This window comes from Symphalangus syndactylus, chromosome 1 (genome assembly GCF_028878055.3).
Source record: "Symphalangus syndactylus isolate Jambi chromosome 1, NHGRI_mSymSyn1-v2.1_pri, whole genome shotgun sequence".
In the NCBI taxonomy this organism is placed as follows: domain Eukaryota; kingdom Metazoa; phylum Chordata; class Mammalia; order Primates; family Hylobatidae; genus Symphalangus; species Symphalangus syndactylus.
Genome location: NC_072423.2, coordinates 140,921,754 through 140,946,182, shown reverse-complemented (window position 1 = coordinate 140,946,182; position 24,429 = coordinate 140,921,754). Strand labels below are relative to the sequence as shown.

Sequence of the window (24,429 nt, the reverse complement as noted above, 5' to 3'; positions counted from 1 at the left end):
AACAAAAGAATTGTAAAAAAAAAAGAACTCGACAAAAGTCATTTAGTAAATAATATGTAATATTTCTGGAAGAATCTTCTACAGTCGAGTTACTTTATATTGTTCTGCTCCTTTTCAACTAGAGATAGTGAGAATGCTATGGGGAGAATGTTATATTGAGATAGCAGTGGGATTCACATGTGAGGAAATAAATTAGATCTAGACATCTTAAAAATTCAAAAAATTTACTTGGAAAAATAAGTGCATGTTATGTCTGGAAAAAACTGGAAAAACCAAACATGAGAATAGAAAGGAGAAAAAAACTACCATGCATTCTCATGAGGAAAGTGGAAGAAAGTTCTCTCTGCCTTTGCATGGCCTGTCCTATTGTGTGGAATGGTGAGATTGCATCTACTTGATAGGCTAGTGGCCCTGCTCACTTTCTGAGGCATCATTTTAAGGCAAAAAAGCATTGTAAAAGATAAAGTGTGTCATTTTATAATAAAAAATTAAATCCATAATTTTGTTTATTAAAAATAAAACAATTTATGGTATATTTCAAATATATATAGATATATATACATAATATATATGCATACATACACATATACATACGTGTGTGTGTGTATAGCCAAGCCCAGCACAGAGATTCCAATCAGTGGGTAGACTCATGAGCAAGCTTGCCAAGATTGAATGAGATGAGCTGAAATCAGCCACCCATCAGGAAACATACTAAATGAATGAGCTATGATAGTAAGTTGTTATGGTTTTAAGACTCATTTGGGGTTGGTTTATTACATAGCAATAACTAACCAATAAAGCCCAAAGCCTAATGCAAACTGATTTCCGTACATATATGGTGGGGTGCCGGCAGGTGGGGGGGGGTGGAATTAACATGACTACAAGGAGAAATAAATCAACCAACTGTTGAGGGTTTAAACAAACAAATGAGTAATTCATAGGTCAAACAGACAAAAATATCAGTAAGGCTCTTACTGATATCCATTCAACATGATCAGTAAGCTTGAGCTAATGGAGTTATAGAGATCAAAATATGAAAATACACATTCTTTCCGAGAAGACACTGCACATTTACAAAAGATTGGTCTTATTTTGGGCCTTAAGGTAAAAATTTCAATACATTTTGACATTTTGGTGTCATATGGACCATGTTCTCTGACCTCGAAGAGACTATATTAGAGAGTACTAACAAACAATAGCTAGAATCACCCCTTTGCATTTACAGATGAGGGAACATGTGCCTTAATATTTCATGTATCTAGTTAAAAATCATCATAGAAAGTAGAAAATATTCAGAATGAATTGGGTTGGCAGTTATTGTGAGCTCACAGTAGCTCTCTTTCCTGTGTTCCTTTGTCATCCCTTCCCCTGGTGGTAAAGATAGAGTTGACCTCCGTACCCATCAATGCTGTTAGAAAATTAGTTGGCATGTGTTATTTGTTTTGTGTTTAGAACCACCCATTGTTTGCCTTTTATTTTGATCATCATAGGAGAAAAGAGGAAAATGACTGATTCTCATGTTCTAGAGGAGGCCAAGAAACCCCGAGTTATGGGGGATATTCCGATGGAATTAATCAACGAGGTTATGTCTACCATCACGGACCCTGCAGCAATGCTTGGACCAGAGGTCAGCAGGGTAAACCTGGGCAGCCAGCTGGTAGACCTCTTCTGCTCTCCTGGCCACTCGAGCTGTCAGAAGTGGGGATGCTAATGATGAGAATTAACATGTTATGCTACCCTGGTTTGCATTTAACCTGGTGGTCAGTGTGGAGAGGGCAGGAACAACTGATCAAGGGGTAATTCCCCTTGATGAATATCAGATCACAGGTCCACGTACTAATAATCTCACAGTTGAAGGCATCGTTCCCAGCTTTTTCTCTTGAAAAATTTCAAGCCCTCATAAATGTTGCAAAAATTCTGTGATAAAAATCCATAGACTCTTTACTTAGATTCAGCAGTTAACATTAGGCCACATTTGCTTTCTCTCTTTCGCTCTGCGCCTCCCCATATGCTCTTTTTCTTTCTCTCCCCTTTCCCCATGAACCATTTGGAACCATTTCGGAATTAAAAACACATGTCATAATACTTCACCCCTAACTATTTTTGCATGTACTGTATCTCATAAGGAAGCTATTCTCTTACATAACCACAATGCAGTCATTACTCTTAGAAAATTTAGCATGGTTACAATATTTTCTAATACAGGGTTGGTGAATTACAGCCTGCAAGCCAAATCTGGTCCACTGGCTGTTTTTTTCAAATAAAGTTTTATTGAAACATATTGTCTGCAGCTGTGTTTGCATTACAACAGTAAATTTGAATAATTGAGACAGGGAATGTGTGGCTTACAAAGTATGAAATATTTGTCTGGCTTTTCACTGAAAAGTTTGCTGACCTCTGGCCTAATATAAAACCGTATTTAAATTTCCCATATAGCCAGATGATGTCCGTTATAACCTTTGTTGTTGTTGAAGGATCAGTTAGGGATTGTGCATTGCATTTAATTCTTATCTCTTCATTTGTTTAGTCTCCTTTAAAACAACTCCCCAGCCCTGTTTTGGTCTTTTGCAGCACTGCCATTGGTGAAGAGTCTTGGTCGCTAGTTTTGTATAAGGTCCCTCTTTTTGGATTTGTTGATTGTTTACTAAGGATTAGATTCAAGTAAGGCATTTTTGGTAAAAATGCTGCTGTCATCTCATTGCCTTGCATTTGAGGGCATGCAAGGCAATGACATTTCTTAAGACATGCCTGTCTTAGGACATTTCTGACAGCTTCCAGGAAATGAAGAAATGGCTTGGAGATTATATTACAATGTTAATTTTCAATTTGTCATGTTTTCTTAAGTATTTATTTTATGATATTGAGGATACTTCAGAGAACCAGAATGTTGTAATAGAAAAATCTCTTCCTAAAATTGATCTTTCCATTTCCTTCTGGATATCCGGTCTGTGAAGGCTTAAGACTATAGTTTTTTTAGGGATTTAGTAACTTTACAGATTAGCTGAGTTTAGGTTTTTTCAGCTATAAAATGGGGATTTGTACTAGTCTATTGCATTGCTACAAAGAAATACCTGAGACTGGGTAATTTATTTTTTTAAAAAAGAACTTTAATTGGCTCACAGTTCTGCAGACTGTACAAGAATGGCATCAGCATCTGCTCAGCTTCTAGCGAGGCCTCAGGGAACTTTTACTCATGGTGCAGGGTGAATTGGGAGCAGGCACATCACATGGTGAGAGAGGGAACAAGAGAGTGAGGAGGAGGAGCCAGACCCCTTTAAACCACCAAATCTCATATGAACTAACTGAGCAATAACTCATTCATCAACAAGGGGATGGTGCTAGGCCATTCATGAAGGATCTGCCCTGATGATCCAACACTTCCCACTAGGCCCCACCTCCAGCATTGGAGATTGCATTTCAGCATGAGATTTGGAGGGGGCACACATTCAAACTACATCAGGATGTAGTCACATGTTTCAAAATATTTTGGATATGTTAATATTTAGTAGTGTACTAGAGCTGGCGTGTACTGGAATGCACAAGAAAATTGTTAAATTTTCAGGAGTTTTGTGAGCTGGTTGTTCCACATGTTGGTAGCTTGAAATTGACTACCATGGCACCTGGTTACCTGGATAGCCAGTTCTGGACTAATGAGACGAAGTGTCACCAGTTAGGGCCTTCCTTCCCTGAAGAGCTGTTTGTGGAGCATTTACTTGCAAACCACTAGGCAGATTAAATAAGATGGGGAGCATAAGTGCTGGCAAATGGTTGTGCTTCCAGCTGTGGTTGAGTGTAGGTCAACAGATATTCTCTGGAAAGAAAACTGTTCTTTAAAAAGAGGTGTTAAGAATATATGCATGAGGCCAGGCGCGGTGGCTCAGCCTGTAATCCCAGCACTTTGGGAGGCCGAGGCGGGTGGATCACGAGGTCAGGAGATCGAGACCATCTTTGCTAACATGGTGAAATCCCGTCTCTACTAAAAAATACAAAAAATTAGCCGGGTGCGGTGGTGGGCCCCTGTAGTCCCAACTACTTGGGAGGCTGAGGCAGGAGAATGGCGTGAACCCGGGAGGCGGAGCTTGCAGTGAGCCGAGATAGCGCCACTGCAGTCAGGCCTGGGCGAAAGAGCGAGACTCCGTCTCAAAAAAAAACAAAAAAAGAATATATACGTGAGTGCTACTATTGGGCCTGTAATGAGAATTTGAATCTGTCATCTCAAGGGTCCTTAAAGCTCAGCTGGAGAGGATTCCTTTAAGCCAGAGGTTGGCAAACTCTAACCCACAGGCCACGTTTTGTCTGCTTACTGTATTTTTAAATAAAGTTTTATTGGAACAGTATTGCACCCATTATTTAACATATTGTCTGTGGATGCTTTTGCATTATAGCAGAAGAAGGAGTAGTTGTGACAAAGACCTTATGGCTCACAACGTCTAAAATATTTTCTATCTGGCCCTTCACAGAAAAGTTTGCTGGCCCCTAATCTACACTGAATATCATCCATGTACACATATAATACTCCAATTTCTCAAAATGCTTTACCTGCCTTTTCTATCTTGTCTTCATAACTTGTATGTGTATGTGTCTCTGTGTGTATGTGTGCACACATGTATTTAGGACTCCGAAAATCCACAAATGTGTATCTTATTAGAACAAAGATGAGAAGCTTGGATGTGTCCCGTCCCCACTGTCTTGAGAGAATAGCTCTGTGTAATTTTTTCCTGTCTCTTGCATCTCAGACCAACTTTCTGTCAGCACACTCGGCCAGGGATGAGGCGGCAAGGTTGGAAGAGCGCAGGGGTGTAATTGAATTTCACGTGGTTGGCAATTCCCTCAACCAGAAACCAAACAAGAAGATCCTGATGTGGCTGGTTGGCCTACAGAACGTTTTCTCCCACCAGCTGCCCCGAATGCCAAAAGAATACATCACACGGCTCGTCTTTGACCCGTAAGTGGTACTTTCTGTTCCTTCTTCCTTATTTCCTTTTTAAATGAAAGAGGAACTGCTTAGTTAGTGAAAGTCAGCCATAGTCATCCACCGAATACTACTGCTCCTGTCTTGCTGTGGATACAGAGCTACACCAAGCTAATTTTCATGTCTGAAAGTGCTAAGATTAATTTTCAACAATTTACAAATTTTCTTGTTCATGATAATGAAACTTTATATTTTACATTCCTGATGACTATCCTGTGCTTCATTCTTCATAGCAGTGAGAGAATGTAACACTAAGATGTTCTGCTTTTTTCATAATCAAAATATTGGTTTTGGTATCTTAACTAGGTGCCATTATTGCCCAGGTCTGTGGGCAATTATTGGGATATAAGACACGTTAACTTTGAAAATCCATTGCTTAAAAAAAAAAAAAAAAAAAACTAGGCTGGGCTGGTGGCTCATGCCTGTAATCCCAGCACTTTGGGAGGCTGAGGTGGGAGGATCACCTGAGGTTGGGAGTTTGTGACCAGCCTGACCAACATGGAGAAACCCAGTTTCTACTAAAAATACAAAATTAGCTGGGCCTGGTGACACATGCCTGTAATCACGGCTACTTGGGAGGCTGAGGCAGGAGAATTGCTTGAACCCAGGAGGCAGAGGTTGTGGTGAGCCGAGACCGTGCCATTGCACTCCAGCCTGGGCAACAGAGCGAAACTCCTTTTCAAAATAAAAACAAAAAACAAAACCCACAGAACCCTAAAGAACTAAACTTCTCTAATTGAATTTATCTTAACATACATAGCCCAGTAGCCTATGGGGACTGTGGTCCATGCCTGTCACAATTCAGAGTGATGCTTTAGACAGAGGGAAGGATTCCATAATGCAGAGTTTTGCAAATTGTATATGCAAATTTTAAATTCTTTTTCATAATGTTTCTGTAAGATTTTGGAGTAAGACTTAACTCTTCAGAGACACATACCATGTTTGTCCATGACTTCCTGCTCTCCCCGACCCCTCCTTGGCACTGGCTGTGCCAGTTCCAGAGCACCTCTGCACATACTCTGTTCTCTATTTGTAAACCTCAGGCACTTCTTAGGTGACTGGTATTTTGTTCTGATGGGAGTGATGACGACGTCTTGTGCAGGCAACCTAGCTCTAGAAAGTTCAGATAAAAGGATGGTCTAGTGAGATAGGGACTACATGAAGGAAGTTTCTATAGAAACTTAGGACATGTCCCTCTTTCTTAGTTGGTTAATAAGGAACACCCCAAAAAGTATATTTATATAACTAGGATAGGTAAAACTTTGACATAATCTTATTCTTTCAGGAAACACAAAACCCTTGCTTTAATTAAAGATGGCCGTGTTATTGGTGGTATCTGTTTCCGTATGTTCCCATCTCAAGGATTCACAGAGATTGTCTTCTGTGCTGTAACCTCAAACGAGCAAGTCAAGGTAAGGGTAAACCCAAGGTCTTAGAAGAAAAGCAGAATGTGGGGCTTCTCACTAAGTCCTGCAGAGCTTGGGAAGATCTCTCTATGCCATGTCCAGAGAAGGTTCAAAGTGGAGCTAAGGACTTTCTGGGAATAGTCCTCTCACTCCAATGGTCTCCAACCTTTTTGGCACCAGGGACTGGTTTCACGGAAGACAGTTTTTCCACGGGTCAGATTAGGGCTATGGTTTTGGGATGAAACTGTTCCAGCTCAGATCATCAGGCATTAGTTAGATTCTCATAAGGAGCAGGCAACCTAGATCCCTTGCACGCGTAGTTCACAATAGGGTTTGCACTCCTATGAGAGTCTAGTGCCACCACTGATCTGACAGGAGGCAGAGCTCAGGCGGTAATGCTTACTTACCTGCCGCTCACCTCCTGCTGTGTGGCCTGGTCCCTAACAGGCCACGGACTGGTGATGGTCTAGGGGTTGGGGACCTCTGTCTCACTGTGAGTGTATGTGTATGTGTGTGAAGAGAGTAAGTGGTTTCACCTACCAACAAGTAGGGTTGTACCAAGGCTTTGTTGGACTTTGGGGCAAGGTACCAGGATACTGTACAAGTTCAATATGTAACTCAAATGTAGTCTATAGCAAATGAAGGAATATTTGAAAAATAGATCTCAGTGTTCATTGTTAATTTACACATACATACAAACATGTAATCACAATTAGTGACACTGAACTACTGGAAAGGATATGGTTAATGTGGATTAGAAAGATGATTTAGGCAGCTTACACTTCAGAAAGATTTCTTATGACCTTGTTGTCCCTAAGGGAAAACAAGGACTAAAGAAATTCTTTAAGGGAAGTCATGAAATTCTATAAGGGAAGTCATGTAAATTTATGAATAAATTTCAGAAGTTATTCTTGTAGGGTTTGGCATGTGTTGGAGTGTCTTTTTGTTTTGTTTTGTTTTTTATGTTGCTAATTTACCTTCCCAGTTGTCTTTGGCTTAGGTCCCTTCCTTTCCGGGAACTGTGTCCGTGTTTTATTGGTATTGCAGTTGGTGTCGCAGTCTGGCGAGAATAAACTAGATTCTGAATTGACAGACAGATCTCTCATCTAGACCTTGTCCTGTTCTACTTTCTTGCTTTTAAGAAAAGGGAACCAGAAAACATGTCCTTAGAATGTTATTCATTTAGGGCTGGGCAGTGGCTCACACCTGTAATCCTAGCACTTTGGGAGGCCGAGGTGGGTGGATCTCCTGAGATCAGGAGTTTGAGACCAGCCTGACCAATGTGGTAAAACCCCGTCTCTACTAAAAATACAAAATTAGCTGGGTGTGATGGCACATGCCTGTAGTCCCAGCTGCTTGGGAGGCTGAGGCAGGAAAATTGCTTGAACCCGGGAGGCTGAGGTTGCAGTGAGCCAAGATCACACCACTGCACTCCAGCCTGGGCAATGAGAGCGAAACTCCATCTCAAAAAAAAAAAAAAAAAGGATGTTATTCATTTAGGATTTTCATGGGTGGATTAAAGATTAGCAGCTCAGGATGATTGAGATGGCTGCTGAGAAAAATTACTGGAAGGTCTAAAGCAATGTGTCCAATAGAGATATAAAGCAACCTGCAAATATGAGGTCATAAAAGCACACATATTATGTGCTTTTAAATTTTCTAGTAGTTATATATATATTTTTTAAAAAGCAAGTGGAATCCAGTGAAATTAATTTTGGAAATTTATTTTACCCATATATCCAAAGTATTATTAATATAACTGCAACAGGCATTCAATGTCACGAAGAATTATGGAGACCTTTTTACATTACGTTCTTTGTTCTTTTTTTTTTTTTTTTTTTGAGACAGGTTCACACTCTGTTGCCCAGGCTGGAGTGCAGTGGTGCGATCTTGGCTCACTGCACCCTCCGCCTCACGGGTTCAAGTGATTCTGCCACCTCAGCCTCATGCGTAGCTGGGAACTATAGGCACATGCCACCATGCCCAGCCAATTTTTGTATTTTTAGTAGAGATGAGGTTTCGCCATGTTGGCCAGGCTGGTCTTGAACTCCTGACCTCAGGTGATCTGCCCTCCCTGGTCTCCCAAAGTGCTGGGATTACAAACATGAACAACCACATCCAGCCTTTTACTAACTCTTTGAAACCAAGCATGTGTTTTACATTTACAACACATCTCAATTTAGACAAGCTGCCTTTCAAGTGCTTGATAGGCACATGTGGCCAGTGGCTCCTGTATTGGACAGTGCTGGTCTAAGTATTTTGTTGACTCCTTCAGCTTCAAAGAAGCAATACCATTTACAGAAACCAAAAATAAGTCCCTGAAAGGAATCATTCTCTGCATTAGGGGCACAGCCTGTGCTGTTGGTACTTTAGCTTTCATTAACAGCTTCACTCTCTGGTCACAGTACCCATTTTTACAATTCTTCTTCTTCTTCTTCTTCTTCTTATTATTATTATTATTTTGAGACAGAGTCTTGCTCTGTTGCTCTGGTTGGAATGCAGTGATGTGATCTGCTCACTGCATCCTCTGCCTCCTGGATTCAAGTGATTCTTATGCCACAGCCACCTGAGTAGCTGGGATTACAGGCGTGAGCCACCACGCCTGGCCTCAGCACCAATAATAGCTGCTGTGATGTATTTATTCTCACAAAGCACAAGTGGAGCTTTTTGTCTTTGACTCCTAGCACTAAGCATCAAAGGGCAAATGCAATTCAGCAGACTTACATTCATCTTTCTGACTGGGGAAGGTGAAGACCCACATTTGCTTGAAACTGATCTCTGGCTCATTTTCAAGGAATTCTGACAGTGTGTCTTTAGATGGTGCTGTTGCTGTGTTTATCATTATTCCCCGCTAGCCAAAGTGACAAATGTCCAGATGTTTCCAAATGTTCAAAGTTTAAAAACTTGCTTAAAGGAAAATTTTATTTGGCTTTTCTTAGGGTGAAGACCTGGAAAATATGTCCTTGGTTTGTAATTTTAGAAAAAGATGGCATAATTTTTATTTTCAAAGATAGCTATACCAAACACCTTGTTTGGAAAGGTTGATTAAGGTTGAGTTGGACACTTTTAGGGATACTAGAGGGAAACTGAAGGTATTTAATATGAATTGGATACTTTGTCTTACTACTTCCCAGAAAGGCAATTCCCCCTGCAACCATGTAATTTTCTAAAGACTTGAAGGAAGGTGGCCAAGCATCACAAACTCAGTAGGAAGAACAAGAAAAGCAGTCACTTCTTGTAAGTGACTTGAAACTGTAGTTTTAGAAAATGAAGATTAGTCTTTCAAAACAAAATAGAATGGATGAGTTTAGTGTGTGTGTGTGTGCATGCATGTGTGTCTGTTTTAATGGTAAGAACGTGTGTGTGTGCATGCGTGCGTGTGTGTGTGTGTTTTAATGGTAAGAACCAATCTTTAGTAGAAGTAAGAATGGGAGAAACAGTTCTTCCATTTATTTCCTGGTCTTTTTTTGTTTTTGTTTTTGAGACGGAGTTTTGCTCTTGTTGCCCAGGCTGGAGTGCAATGGTGTGATCTCTGCTCACTGCAAACTCTTCCTCCTGGGTTCTGGTGAGTCTCCTGCCTCAGCCTCCCGAGTAGCTGGGATTACAGGCGTCAGCCACCATGCCCGGCTAATTTTTGTATTTTTAATAGAGACGGCGTTTCATCACGTTGTCCAGGCTGGTCTCGAACTCTTGACTTCAGGTGATCGCTTGCTTTGGCCTCCCAAACAAAGTGCTGGGATTACAGTCGTGAGCCACTGTGCCTGGCCAATTTCCTGATCTTTTTACTGTCCTGTGTCATTAATGATTAGTGAACAACTTTTGAGACATCACGCTGCCCAAGATATTTACATTTTCACTGGCGTATAGTCTTAAGATAAAAATTGCTGAGCTCTGCCAACCCAGCAACACTAGACAATATGGAAGCACTGCTCCAATATGGAGTAAAACTGAATGGGTCCCAGTGGCTGTAGCCTATATTATTGAAAACAGCAAATTCATAAGCAGAGGTTTTATTTTTATTTTAATTTTTTTGAGATGGGGTTTTGCTCTGTTGCCCAGGCTGGAGTGCAGTGGCATGATCACAGCTCCCTGTGTCTGTGACCTCCTATGCTCAGGTGATCCTCCTACCTCAGCATTCTGAGTAGTTGGGATCACAGATGTGCACCACCATGCCTGGCTAATTTATTTTTTGTAGAGATAGGGTCTCCCTATGTTGCCCAGGCTGGTCTCGAACTCCTGGTCTCAAGAGATCCTCCCTCCTTGGCCTCCCAAAGTGCTGGGATTATAGGCGTGAGCCATTGCGCCCAACGATAAGCAGACATTTTAAGTATTTATTTACTATATTAAAAATCTTGGCTAAATGGCACTTTAAAATCTGTATACGGTAATTTTGGAGAATCATGCTGATAAATTCCTGTGAATTCTTTAAATTAGATTTTTATGTGGATTTATTGTGCTGAAAACACAAGATAACATTTGAGAATTTACTTGAAGCTCCTCTCCTGATTTTGGAATATCCTGTAATCTATAAACAATTTGGGCCAGGCGCGGTGGCTCACGCCTGTAATCCCAGCACCTTGGGAGGCTGAGGCGGGCGGATCACCTGAGGTTGGGAGTTCGAGACCAGCCTGACCAACATGGTGAAACCTCATCTCTACTAAAAATACAAAATTAGCCGGGTGTGGTGGTGCATGCCTGTAATCCCAGCTACTCAGAGGCTGAGGCAGGAGAATCACTTGAACCCAGGAAGTGGAGGTTGCGGTGAGCCAAGATTGTGCCATTGCACTTCAGCCTGGGCAACAAGAGTGAAACTCCATCTCAAAAGAAAAAAAAATTGAATTTGATACTATATATAGCTTTAAAATTATGTAGCTACTGTTTATTTACCATAATAGGTATTTAAATAAACACTGAAGTTACCAGATAGTTAGAAAATGATCCTTTTGATGGCAGGTAAAAATAAAGGTGTACAAACAAGGGGAAATAGGTCTGGGGTTAAAATCTAAATAAACATTTGCTTATAATAGCTTTATGTTGTCACTGCCTCTCTCACCAAGGCAGTACTTAAACTACCATGACTGCTAGTCACAAATACTAGTTAGATACAGAGGAAGTTCAAGTTAAAAGGCACAGCCCCTTCTCACAAGCAACTTAGAACCTGGAAAAGTTTTTTGGAGAGATGACAAATTTGTGGTCACTGATGAAAAATATCTTATGCAGGTTTTGAGAAGCTATTTACCAAAGAACCATTGTTATTCTTGAGTAAAATTAATTGGATTATGGATGAAGGGGACAAATTTATAGTTTCTATTAACTCCTTACAAGAGGTGCATACAACATAATCTCTCTTACATCGACATCCGTGTTAAAGTGAATTTCATCAGAAGACACATTTCTTACTGATTTTCAGACATTACTTTTCCTGTGCACGTGCAGTTCACTCCAACTGGCCAACCATTTTCTTTCCTCTAGTTAAAAATATTTTTTTTTAGAAATAATTTTTAATTATATAAGACATACACAAATGCGTTTTCAGATAAAACAAAAATCCCATTTCCCCTTCCCACTACCATCCTGCTATTTTCGTCAGCTTGGTACGCATCCTTCCAGGTACTTTAGTATTGACCCATATATTTGAACTTAATGAACTTACAGATAAGAGGTGATTGTGTGTTTTGTTGTTCCTTTTTTCCCATTTAAATAAATGGAATTCATATTGTATGCACTGCCTTACTGGAAAAAAACTTAACATTGTCCTAGAGACCTTTCAGCTTTAGTGCATATATGTGATTGTTTAAATTTGTATTTAGGTACATTAAATTAAAATGAATATTTACATCCTTGGTTACTCAGGTACTCAGTAGCTACATGTTTGCTTATTTCTGGTAATTTTCTATCACCAACAATGCTCTGTTTGGAAATGTTTCCTTAGACACTGAGAAGCAGAATTCCTATAGGAATGAATATGGCCAGTCTAAATTTAAAAAATTATTTCCAGATTGCCTTCTCAGTGGGTCTACCAGTTTACATTTTTCACCAGTGGTGTTGGAGAGAATAGTTCTCCCTACCATTACTGGCACTGGGTACATAAACTGTAAACATATTTGCATGCCATCGAGTGAAATATTTCATTTTATGGTAGAGTGCTGTGATCACTATTGAGGTCGAACATATCTCTTTACTGGTAATGTTTATTCTTGTTCTAGCTTTTGACAAATTTTCTTTTATTCTATCTCTTTTTTGTATTGATTCTATAGAAGATATTTATGTATTTTTGATATTAAATCTTTGTAATATATGTTGCAACTACACCCCCCTCACTTGTCATTTGTTTTTTGTTTATGGTATCTTTGATTACTTATGGTGCCTTGAAGAAGTTTTAAAATTTGAAGTATTCTACTTAATAATCAGTCTTTTACGTCGTGCTTTCGCATTTTATATTTTCTTTAAGAAGACTTTTTGTATCCCTAAGTTATATGCCCACTTTCCTATATCTTTTTACAATCCTTTTGTAAAGGTTTATTTTACCTTACGTTTAGATTTCTAATCCATTTCCTTCTCTTGTTTTCAATTTGACAAACTCTTTTAAGGCCTAGCTTAAACATTTTCTTTTCCTCTATTCGCCTTCTCTTTACCACCTTGATTATGGTCTTTTTCACTATTGTTTTGTTTTGTTTGTTGTTTTTGTTGTTGTTGTTGTTTGAGACGGAGTCTCGCGCTGTTGCCAGGCTGGAGTGCGTTGGCGCGATCTTGGCTCAGATCTTGGCTCACAGCAACCTCCGACTCCCTGGTTCATGCCGTTCTCCTGCCTCAGCCTTCCGAGTAGCTGGGATTATAGGCACGTGCCACCACGCCCAGCTAATTTTTGTATTTTTAGTAGAGACGGAGTTTTACCGTGTTGTTCAGGATGGTCTCGATCTCCTGACCTCGTGATCCGCCCGCTTCAGCCTCCCAAAGTGCTGGGATTATCGGTGTGAGCCACTGGGATTATAGGCCACCACACCCAGCCCACTATTGAAGATACAAATATATCACTCTGTACAAATACTGTATAACAGAAATGTAATGCAGGCCTCAAATGCAAGTCACATATGTAATTTCAAAATTTTGAGTAGCCATATTTAAAAAAGTAAAAAGAAACAGGTGAAATTAATTTTGACTTTTTTTTACTTAATATGTCTAAAATTATTGTCATATCAACATGTAATAAGTATAAAATGTTAGTAATGAGAATTTTTTTCCTAGTGTGTTTTTATACTTCAGGACATTTCAAACTGGACTAGTCTCATATCAGTTGCTCAGTAGCCACATGAGGCTAGTGTCTACTCTGTTGAATAGTATACCTCTATACACATGAGTTTATATGTTATCTTCCCCATTTTACTGTCGTCTTCTCAAGGAGAGAAATAGTTCATTTGTCTTTTTATCCAAGTTTTATTCAAACTCTCAGTGTTCAGTGTTGTGATATGTTTGGGAAAAGCTAAAAGCTAAAATGTCTTTGGGTGACATCAATGGAAGAATAATTTGCAGAAGAGGGAGATGATGATACTGTTCTGTTTACTGGACATACCGTCCCCTTATTATTATGCTTGGTCCTAGGATCCATGCTTTGGAAAGGCATTGTTATATTAGAAAAAACTCTGAAAAAAGTGATTAGTGGCCGGGTGCGGTGGCTCACGCCTGTAATCCTAGCACTTTGGGAGGCCCAGATGGGCAGATCACGAGGTCAGGAGATTGAGACTATCCTGGCTAACATAGTGAAACCCTGTCTCTACTAAAAATACAAAAAATTAGCCAGGTGTGGTGACGGGCGCCTGTAGTCCCAGTTATTCGGGAGGCTGAGGCAGGAGAATGGCATGAACCTGGGGAGGCAGAGCTTGCAGTGACCCGAGATCGTGCCACTGCACTCCAGCCTGGGCGACAGAGCAAGACTCCGTCTCAAAAAAAAAAAAAAAAAAACAAAAACCAAAAGTGATTAGTTTGATAAGGTGTCATTCAGTCATGCCATATGAGGAATGACTATAGCCTTGATGGTGCTTCGCTTGGGACTGGGGAAGTATGGATGGGCATGTGTGAGAGAGCATAATCTTCAAAGGCTTGAAGGGCTGTTAAAAGCAGGAATGAGTCTTTGTAACTCTAGGAGTAGAACTAAGGTCAATAAGTAGAAATAAAAATGACCAGATCTTAGGTGAACGTTAGGAAGGAATTCCCAACCATATGATGCCTGAAAATGAATCGGTCTATCTCACCACTAAGGAATTGGCCTACATTGGAGGTGTTCTAGCAGATTGCCTTTTCATGATAGATGGCAAAAGACCTCTAGCCTCATATGGGTTAGGGGGTTAGATAAAATGACTTCCAAAGATCCTTCTGTCCTTGAGGTACTGTGATTCTATGAGATCATACCTGGGAACATATTTGAGTTCTTTAGAAAAATGTGCCACCAAATTGTAGAAAATTTATGCGAAGATATTTGGGTCTGGACGCTTGGATTTACTTTTATCTCTCCTTATGAGGTTCCGAAACAATCACATTAGATTTATACGTTTTCTGTAAGCTTTGTCACTGAAAAAACTTCATATTATAAAAATATTTCAATCACTGAGTTTATTCTACATTGTTCACTACCTTTAGTTACTTCCTAATGTCTTCTGGCTGATCCAGAGATTCTGGGCTTCTCAGACCTTACTTGGAAAGGTCTGATAAGACCAAATTTAAAATGCTCTATATGTGATGATTCAGTTCTTTAGAAGGGTTGCCAGTTTGTGGTGTACAATAAACACTTGGATTACTAAATATTCTAGTGAAGATAAGCACTTTTCATTTGCATCTTTTTTTCTTCTGAGAATCTCAAATACCTTAAAGATAAGCAGAAATTCATAAACTACATTCATTCTGAAAACTTTTATATTAATATTCAGCAGGTGATCTTTAATATTGAGCTAGGAACTTGTGGCCCTGGTGTGTTATTTTCAAATAACTAGAAACTTATATTGTCAAATGATGATTTTTATCTTTGAAGCAAGGATTTTGATTTTGTGTTGGTTTTATAGCTTATTTTCAAAGTTAAGAAACGCAAGAAAGGGTGTTAATATATTTCCTTCAGGAAAGGTCCTGGTTGGTAAAATATGTAAAAGTACAAACTCCTGAATTCGCCATCATTTCCTGATGGATTTGTAAAAATTTTTCTCCCCAGTCTAATGATTTGTTTGTATACTAACTTTCACACAGGGCTATGGAACACACCTGATGAATCATTTGAAAGAATATCACATAAAGCATGACATCCTCAACTTCCTCACATATGCAGATGAATATGCAATTGGATACTTTAAGAAACAGGTTGGTTTCTCACCGCGCAACACTGTTTTGTCATTCCTTTTCTTAATATGTTCTCAGGTAGCATTCTTCCAAATAAGTTTCTCCCCCAGTGTTTTCTGCTTATAAGAACAGGCATTTGTTTTACAAGCCTTGTGTCAAAAATAAGCTTCAGCCTGGATTAGAGAGTGTCACTAGCACATAGTAAGTACTGAATAACTATTTGTTGAGAGAATGAATGAATGTCACCTGTCAGTGAGGTATAATATTGCATCCTAACATTCTAAAATATGGTTTCTACTAAGAAATTCCCAGTCCTGGAATTTGGTGGGTAGCATTCTCTGTGAATGAGAAAAACAGATTCAGTTTCTGGAAGGCCTCCATTTATGACAGCAGAGAGGAAATCCTGGAGTTTATAAAAACCTGCAAACAGTCCTGATTCTACAGCACATAGTGGGCTAGGAGCTTGGCTGTCATCTTTGCAGTTCCTTCCTTTCTCCATTCCTCCCTTCCTTTCTTTTTTTTGAGACAGGGTCTCACTTTGGTGCCTAGGCTGAGACTGCAGTGGTGCAATCTCAGTTCACCGCAGCCTTGACCTCCTGGGCTCAGGTGATTCTCCCACCTCAGCCTCCCAAGTAGCTGTGACTACACTCAGCTAATTTTTTGTATTTTTAGTAGAGATAGGGTTTTGTCGTGTTACCCAGGCTGGTCTCGAGCTCCTGGACTCAAGCAATCCACCCGCCTCGGCCTCCCTAAGTGCTGGGATTATAGGCGTGAGCCACCTCACCAGGCCTCTGTCCTAGCAGTTTCTTATCAGAAGTTTTCAGCTCAGGCCAGGTGCAGTGGCTCATGCCTGTAGTCCTAGTACTTTGGGAGGCCAGGGCAGGAGGATTGCTGTGCTCAGGAGTTTGAAACAGCCTGGGCGACATAGTGAGAACTTGTCTCTCTTTAAATAAGTCTTAAAATAAGTTTTCAGCTCAGCTTTTTGAGGACTATTCTTTGACTGCATATTATTTTTAATAGTGATTTATAATTCCTAAACATTTTCATTTACTTTTCTGACTATAAAAGTAATGTATAATCATTGTAGAAAATGTAATAAAGCAAAAGAAGGAAAGAAAAATGGCTTGTAATTCTATCACCCAAAGAAATTTACTGTTAATGCTTTGATTTTTTTATTTTAAAATTTTTTATTTTCCTCTCAGCTCTTACCTATGCTGTTAATGCTTTGACATAAATCTTTTTAGTATTTTTTCTGTGTGTATATAAATATAAAAGTTGGTTCCTACTGTGTATATAATAATTTTGATGGTTTCCTAGGACTTTGTTGTAGAAATAGAAAATAATTTCTTTAACCAGTACATTTTTGGCTATTTAGGTGTTTCTTGTAGGTAATGTGCATGTGTATGGGTGTGTGTTTGTGCACATGTTTTGCCCTCATTGATGGTAATTTGCTTAGAATAAATCTCTAGAAGCAGAGTTGCTTCCAGACATTTTTAAGGTTTTTGTAATGTGTTGCTAAATATTTTAAAAATTTCCATTTTTGTCAGCAGTGTATAAGGGGGTCAGGAAAGGAGTTGGTAACTGAAAAAAAATTTACCACTTTTCCAGATAATAAATTGTATATGTTTGAATTTATTTATGTGAAGTTTGATTTATTTTTCCATGTTTATCAATTCTTTGTATTCGTTCCTTTTTTGGATTGCTAATTCATTTTCTTTTGTTTCTTTTTCTATAAAAATGTTTAGTTGTACATTAACTTATGAGAACTATTAGTATATAACTGTATTAACCTTGGATAATATTTGTTTCAACATTGCTTGTGGCTTTTTCTTTAAATCTTCAGAATGTTAAAGATTTTATTACATAAAATCTATTGACTTGTTTCTGTTTGGATTTTGTTTGTTTGTTTGCTTTGAGACAGAGTCTTACACTGTCACCTAGGCTGGAGTGCTGTGGCATGATCATAGCTCACTGCAACCTCAACCTCCTGGGCTCAGGCGATCCTCCTGCCTCAGCCACCTGAGTAGTTGTGACCTTAGGTGCATGCCACCATGCCCAGCAATTTTTTTTTTAATCATTTGTAGAGATGGTAGGGGGTTGGGAGGGAATCTTGCTATGTTGCCTGGGCTGGTCTTGAACTCTTGGACTCAAGTGATCCTCCTGCCTCAGTCTCCCAAAGTGCTGAGATTATAGGCATGAGCCACTGCACCCAGACTTTTTTTTTTTTAATGTGTTCTTATGTAATTAGAAAGCTTTTTGTGCTCTGAAGACGGATAAATAATCTCCTATTTATTATCTTCTCACTGTTTGAGATGCATTTTAACTTTTGTGGTAAAACTCACTGAGAACTTAATTGGATTGTTTCACTGAGGTCTTGAGCATCAGCTTTCCTCGGCTGTAACTGTAGTGCAAAGCATGCGATCTTAGCTATGGTTCTTAAATGACTTGTCTGTATTCCTCTTTGAGGATGATGGCAATAATTACTTGGAAAATGAGTTTTTGTTGAAAGATGAGGCAGTGAACTGCTGGTGATGGTGCTGAAGTTCAAGAAATTTTCTGCAAATAACTGAAATAGATACTTAAGGAAAATAATGTTTATATTATAAATATATTATTTATAATTTTGAATATATACTCTGAAGCAGTCTGTTATTTAAGCCATAATGGCTTAAAGTATGTAAATGAGTATATTACAAAACATTAATGTCATTGAAACAACCACACATTGTGACTGCCTGGAATTTTTTTGCCTACAAAGAAAGGATTTCATTTCCTCTGAAACATTAAGTTTCTAATCACTTTATTTTTTTGCCCATCTTTTCTTTGATAATTTAGATCAATGTTAGTTATTGATTTGTTGAGAATCCTTGGGACCCCCTCACCACTTTGGGAGAAATTTGCAACGGTCATATTTAATTATGTAATTCAATACAAAATTAAGCCTAATTTTTACTTAATACCTGTTTCTGTTTTAAACTTTTTAATATTTCTTTCATTTTATTAGGGCCATTTAAAAAATGTTGTCTTGCTTCCTATTTACACAGTTAGATTTCTGGTGTTTTTGAACTTCATGGGTGGTTTTAAGCTAATCCTCTTCAGAATAGTACAATGAGAACTTCAAAGAAGCTTGTCTTGATTCCTCACACAGTGCCTGGAACATAGTTAGCACTCAGTAGATATTTGGTACATGGTGTTCATATGAATGAATTTACTTGCTTTTCAGGGTTTCTCCAAAGAAATTAAAATACCTAAAACCAAATATGTTGGCTATATCAAGGATTATGAAGGAGCCACTTTAATGGGATGTGAGCTAAATCCACGGATCCCTTACACAGAATTTTCTGTCATCATTAAAAAGCAGAAGGAGGTAAGCAGGTGCTTGACTCATTTACCTTCTGTACAGGCCAGTCTTAGCTGGAGTGAGTTGCATTTCCTTGGGTGCTGTGTGTATGTGTTTACTGGATTGCAAACTCTCAGTTTGCTGTGTGTTATATAGATTTCTTCTGTCTCTCTTTTTTCACACAGAGTCTCTCTGTCACCTAGACTGGAGTGCAGTGGCATTATCTCACTATAATCTCTGCCTCCTGGGCCCAAGCAATCCTCGTACCTCAGCCTCCTGAGTAGCTAAGATTACAGGCGTGTGCTACCACGCCCAGCCAATTTTTCTTATTTTTAGTGGAGACAGTGTTTCACCATGTTGGCCAGGCTGGTCTCGAACTCCTGACCTCAAGTGATCCACCCGCCTCGGTCTCCCAAAGTGTTGGGATTACAGGTGTGAGCCATCGCGCCTGGCCATAGATTTCTTCTTTAAAGGTATCCTTGATCTGTTTCCTTTCTCAGTTACCATTTCTACAAGAGTCATTACTTTTTAAATTTGTGTAAAATACAAAATGTGTAAAATATGGTGACATATTTTAACTTCACCTTCAAGCCATTTTACATTCTGGCCTCAATTATCGTTCCCACTCTTATCTCTTTACTTTCATCTCCAAATACTCCAAGTACATCTATTTACTATTCTCCAAAGTGTCTTTGTCCATTAACCACCCCCTTCACTCAGCACACACATAAATCAAACCGTTTCAGCGTGTGTTCCAGTTCCTCTTCTGAACTTCTCTAGCACCAGTTTGATCCAGCTATTTGAATTTCAATTATTCATCTTACATAGACATTTACCTTACTGTATATTAATCTCTTTTTCATTGCAAGTTCTGAAGACTTATCCTTCTAGGTATTAAGTGATATGTTATCTGCTATTGAGGTGACGTTTTTTATGCATATGAATGAAAAGAGAAGCAGTAAAAGGGAAAGGTTGATAGAGTTGAATACATAATAATTGTAAATTTTCTAAGGCAGAAAAAAAAAACACTCATGATGAAAAGAACAGAACTGGGGAGTACACACAAAGGCCGTTTATTGAAAGAAAGAACTTTGTGTGTTAAGTCCAGGATCACCTCCTGGCTGCCCCCAGTTGGGTGGAGTTTGCAGCTGTGTCATCCCACATCAATTCCACTTGATACTTCTGTTATTCATTTAGTGCACTTTTCTCTAACAAATAGCTAAGGAGGACATCTGTGTTATACCCATCTTTGTTTCTGGTTTCTACTAACCTTCTTAATCCCAGTTCTTAGTTTTTTGTCAGGCGTTATCTACGTAACAGCCCTAAAGCTTTTTACACAGTGTCTGGTGCATAGTAGTTACTCATGAAGTATTTTTCTTTTACTTAAAGCGGCTCAGTCTTGTTCTTATGTTTCCTGGGGAAGTGAGCAAAGGCTTTTTTTTTTTTTTTTTTTTGAAAATACAAACAACTTTTGTTGCTTTTTGTTCAAAGACGTCAGCCTAAGAGAGAATTCCAAGTAGGCACTTGGAAGAGTTAATAAAGCACAGCAGGCTCCTCTCTCTCCCTGTCTCTCTGAAGAGCTGGCTTTCCTCATTGTTCTCTCTGGAGCTTAATGAGCAGGTCTGGATTCAGCAGCACATCGTTCCGCATTAGAGGCTGCTGGCCAACTAAAGCCATCACCCCGCTGTCAGCTGCTCTTTCCTCATTCCTCCTCCCAGCAGCACTAATTCATCCCCACGGTGTTAGCTGAGAGCAGGATTCCCTTGGCAGAGTCTGCAAATTCACATTGTACATGATCTGTTGGCCCTTCAAACCTACAGGGGAATGCCAGAAGCGCAGAGCTATTTTAGATGGCTAACAAAGCAGTCAACTTTTTAGAAGCCAAGGCTCCCTCCCCGTTCTTTTTTCTCCTCTCCTCCCCCTCTGCCTCCAGCCTTCCCTCACACATTCCATTGAATGGGTGATGGAGGTTTGGAGATCTTAACCTAGTTTTTTAAAAAGCTATCTGAAGTCACTTCAATAAAAATATATTTGGATTCATGTAGTATTTTTTTCCACAGAATTCAGTTGATTTTTTATAAGTATTATTTACTTCAACTGTGAAAAACCCCTCAAGGAAGGTAGGGATTCATGGTGGCAGCAAAGAAACAGTGAATATTCTGAGGCATTTCCTAGCCCCTAAAAGTATATAGGAGCAGAATAAGTTGTAGTTGTCATTAGGAGAGAGAGAGAGAGAAAACTAGTATAGTTGGACAGGTGGACCAAGAGTGGAGAGTTAAGTGCTACTTTGTGAGTGTTGACTTCAAGGGAAAGGTAGGATCTGTAGGGGCCTCATGTCACCTGACATGGCTTTGTGGGAGATTTGTTTTGAACTGGGCAGCCAGTAATGAAATCTTCATTAGCAGAGGCTCAGAGTCCAGTGTAAACACATTTGTGGACACATGAACAGGTAGGACCATTGTTATGTCGGTGATGAAGGCACTATTTGAGAAAGTGCGAATAGGCTATGAGCAAGCATAATTGGGTATATATGTGCCTCTGTGTGTGTGTGTGTACATACATATACCTATGTACATGTATGTGTGGATAGGCTGGGTGGTGGGTGGGGGGATAAATTCTTAAATCTTAATCTACATGTGACAATATAAGGAGTTGGGGTTGGAGAAGCCAAAGTAAGGATGGGGAAACTCAATGCAATTTTTTTATAAGGAGACATGCGAAGACTGGGTGGTGTATTGGAGATGGGGAACTACTCCACTGAAATTTTCTGCTTTGGGAGACCCTAAAACTGACAGCATTAGATGATAGGACTGAGCTATGGACTTCAGGAGAAGAAGATGAGGACATAATTTCATTTGGAAGGCATTGGTTTTTATGGTCATGGTAGGGAGTTGAAGTGAAGATATTTTCTAGGGAGGTGAAGTTAATACACTAGAACCCAATGAAAATACCTCCTTTCTGAGATGCAAGTCAAAACCACAATGCGATACCATCTCACACCAGTCAGAATGGCTATTATTAAGAAGTTAAAAAAATAACAGATGTTGGCAAAGCTGTGGAGAAAAGGGAATGCTTATATACTCTTGGTGGGAATGCATATTAGTTCAGCCCCTGTGGAAAGCAGTTTGGAGATTTCTCAAAGAATTAAAAGTAGAATTACCATTCCACACAGCAATCCTATTACTGAGCATATACCCGAAGGAAAATAAATTGTTCTTACGAAAAGATACATGTGCTCTTATGTTCATTGCAGCGCTATTCACAATAACAAAGACATGGAATCAATCCAGGTGCCCATCAAAGGTAGACTGGATAAAGAAAATGTAGTACATATACACCGTGAAATATTATGCAGCCATAAAAAAGAACGAAATCATGTCCTTTGCAACAGTGTGGGTTTAGCTGGGGCCATTATCCTAAGCAGATTAACACAGGAACAGAAAACAAAATACTGCATGTTTTCTGTTATAAGTGGGAGCTGAACATTGGGTATACATGCTCACAAAGATGGGAACAGTAGACACTGGGGTTTCCAAAAGAGGCAAGAGAGGGAGAGGAGTAAGGGTTGAAAAACTACCTGTCAGGTACTGTGCTCACTACTTGGGCAGTGGGATCATTAGAAGCCCAAACCTCAGCATCACACAGTATACCCATAATACCCCCTGTATCTAAAATGAAAACAATAAATTAAAATTAAAAAAGATCTCTTCTCCATACTGATTACTGGAGGTACAGAGAGCTTAGGATGCCTCCCATTCCCATTAACAGTCACTTCTCAGGAGCCCACAATCTTTAAGGTGCTACATGAGGTGTGTGGAAGCCATCTGTAGGTCATTGCGTTTGAGAGTCTCTTGGTGAAGAGAAGGAAACTTTTCAAATTGAAGCAGTCTTCAGCATATTCTCTGAAGTTGTCGATTTAAGAGATTGCCCTTGGGATTCTTTTTTTTTTTTTTTTTTTGAGATGGAGTCTCACTCTGTCACCCAGGCTGGAGTGCAGTGGCATGATCTTGGCTCACTGCAGGCTCCGCCTCCCAGGTTCGCGCCATTCTCCTGCCTCAGCTTCCCGAGTAGCTGGGACTACAGGTGCCCGTCACCATGCCTGGCTAATTTTTTGTATTTTTTAGTAGAGAGGGGGTTTCACTGTGTTAGCTAGGATGGTCTCGATCTCCTGACCTCGTGATCTGCCTGCCTCGGCCTCCCAAAGTGCTGGGATTACAGGCGTGAGCCACTGCGCCCAGCCGGGATTCTTTTTTTTTTTTTTTTTTTTAAAGATTTGAACTTATAATAAGTAAGTGGACTTAAAATAAATAAATGGAAAGCACCCATCTAGATCAGCCCTGTCAAAAGTGACAGTCACTAGCCACATGTGGCTACTGGGTACTTGATATGTGGTTAGTCAAAATTAAGGCATGCTGTAAGTATAAAATCCTCTGATTTTCTTTCTTTTCTTTCTTTCTTTCTTTTTTTAAGAGGAAGTCTTGCTCTGTCACCCAGGCTGGAGTGCAATGGCACAATCTTGGTTCACTGCAACCTCCACCTCCCAGGTTCAAGCAATTCTCCTGTCTCAGCCTCCTGTGTAACTGGGATTACAGGCGTGCACTACCATGCCCAGCTAATTTTTTGTATTTTTAGTAGAAATTGGGTTTCACCGTGTTAGCCAGGCTGGTCTTGAACTCCTCACCTCAAGCGATCCACCCACCTCGGCCTCCCAAAGTGCCGGGATTACAGGTGTGAGCCACTGCACCTGGCCAATCCTCTGATTTTCGAGTTCATATGAGTAAAGCAATGTAAAATATCTTACACTTTTTTCCAATTGTGTGTTACAATGACATTTTAGATATAATGGGTTAAATGAAATACATTATTAAAATCAACTTCCCGTTTCTTTTTGCCTTTTAAAAATGCGGCTAGTAGAAAAATGTAAATTACGTGAGTGGCTTGTATTATGTCTCTATTGGACAGCACTGATCTAGATTTACTAGGAATATACTTTTACTAGTCCCATTCATTTTATGAAGTTATTTGTTTAACTGTTAGGATTCCATATTCCTGCTGCAGTATTTACCAGCTGTATGTTTGAAATCAATCAGGAAGTAGATTTTTTTGTTTTCCTTTGTGAATGCAATTAGTGATTTCTATTGCTTTGTTTCGTTTTTCCAAAAATTCGTTATGATATGTTTAATTTCCGGATGGGATTTTTTAGTTGTTGTTGTTGTTTTTTTTTTTTTTAAAGGGATAACCTCACTTTCTTGGAAGTAGTTACCTCAGCATATTAATAATTATTTTACAAAACAAACAAAACATCTCAAAATTTCTCAGTCAGTGTGATGGCTCATGTCATGGTTGTGTTGCTTTAATAGATGATACTTTAAATTGCATTATTCTTTTCT

The 24,429-nt window shown here is 39.3% G+C and overlaps 1 protein-coding gene across 2 annotated transcripts in view; it reads left to right on the top strand.

Annotated features, from left to right (window-relative positions):
• KAT2B (lysine acetyltransferase 2B) overlaps positions 1-24,429 on the top strand; it is a 120,729-nt gene that overhangs the window by 87,637 nt on the left and 8,663 nt on the right. For both annotated transcript variants that reach the window (XM_063637413.1, XM_055286211.2), the window contains exons 9-13: positions 1,491-1,627; positions 4,737-4,945; positions 6,258-6,384; positions 15,610-15,720; positions 18,923-19,066. In XM_063637413.1, the coding sequence (XP_063493483.1) occupies positions 1,491-1,627; positions 4,737-4,945; positions 6,258-6,384; positions 15,610-15,720; positions 18,923-19,066 (728 nt within the window). The remainder of the gene's footprint in view (positions 1-1,490; positions 1,628-4,736; positions 4,946-6,257; positions 6,385-15,609; positions 15,721-18,922; positions 19,067-24,429) is intronic.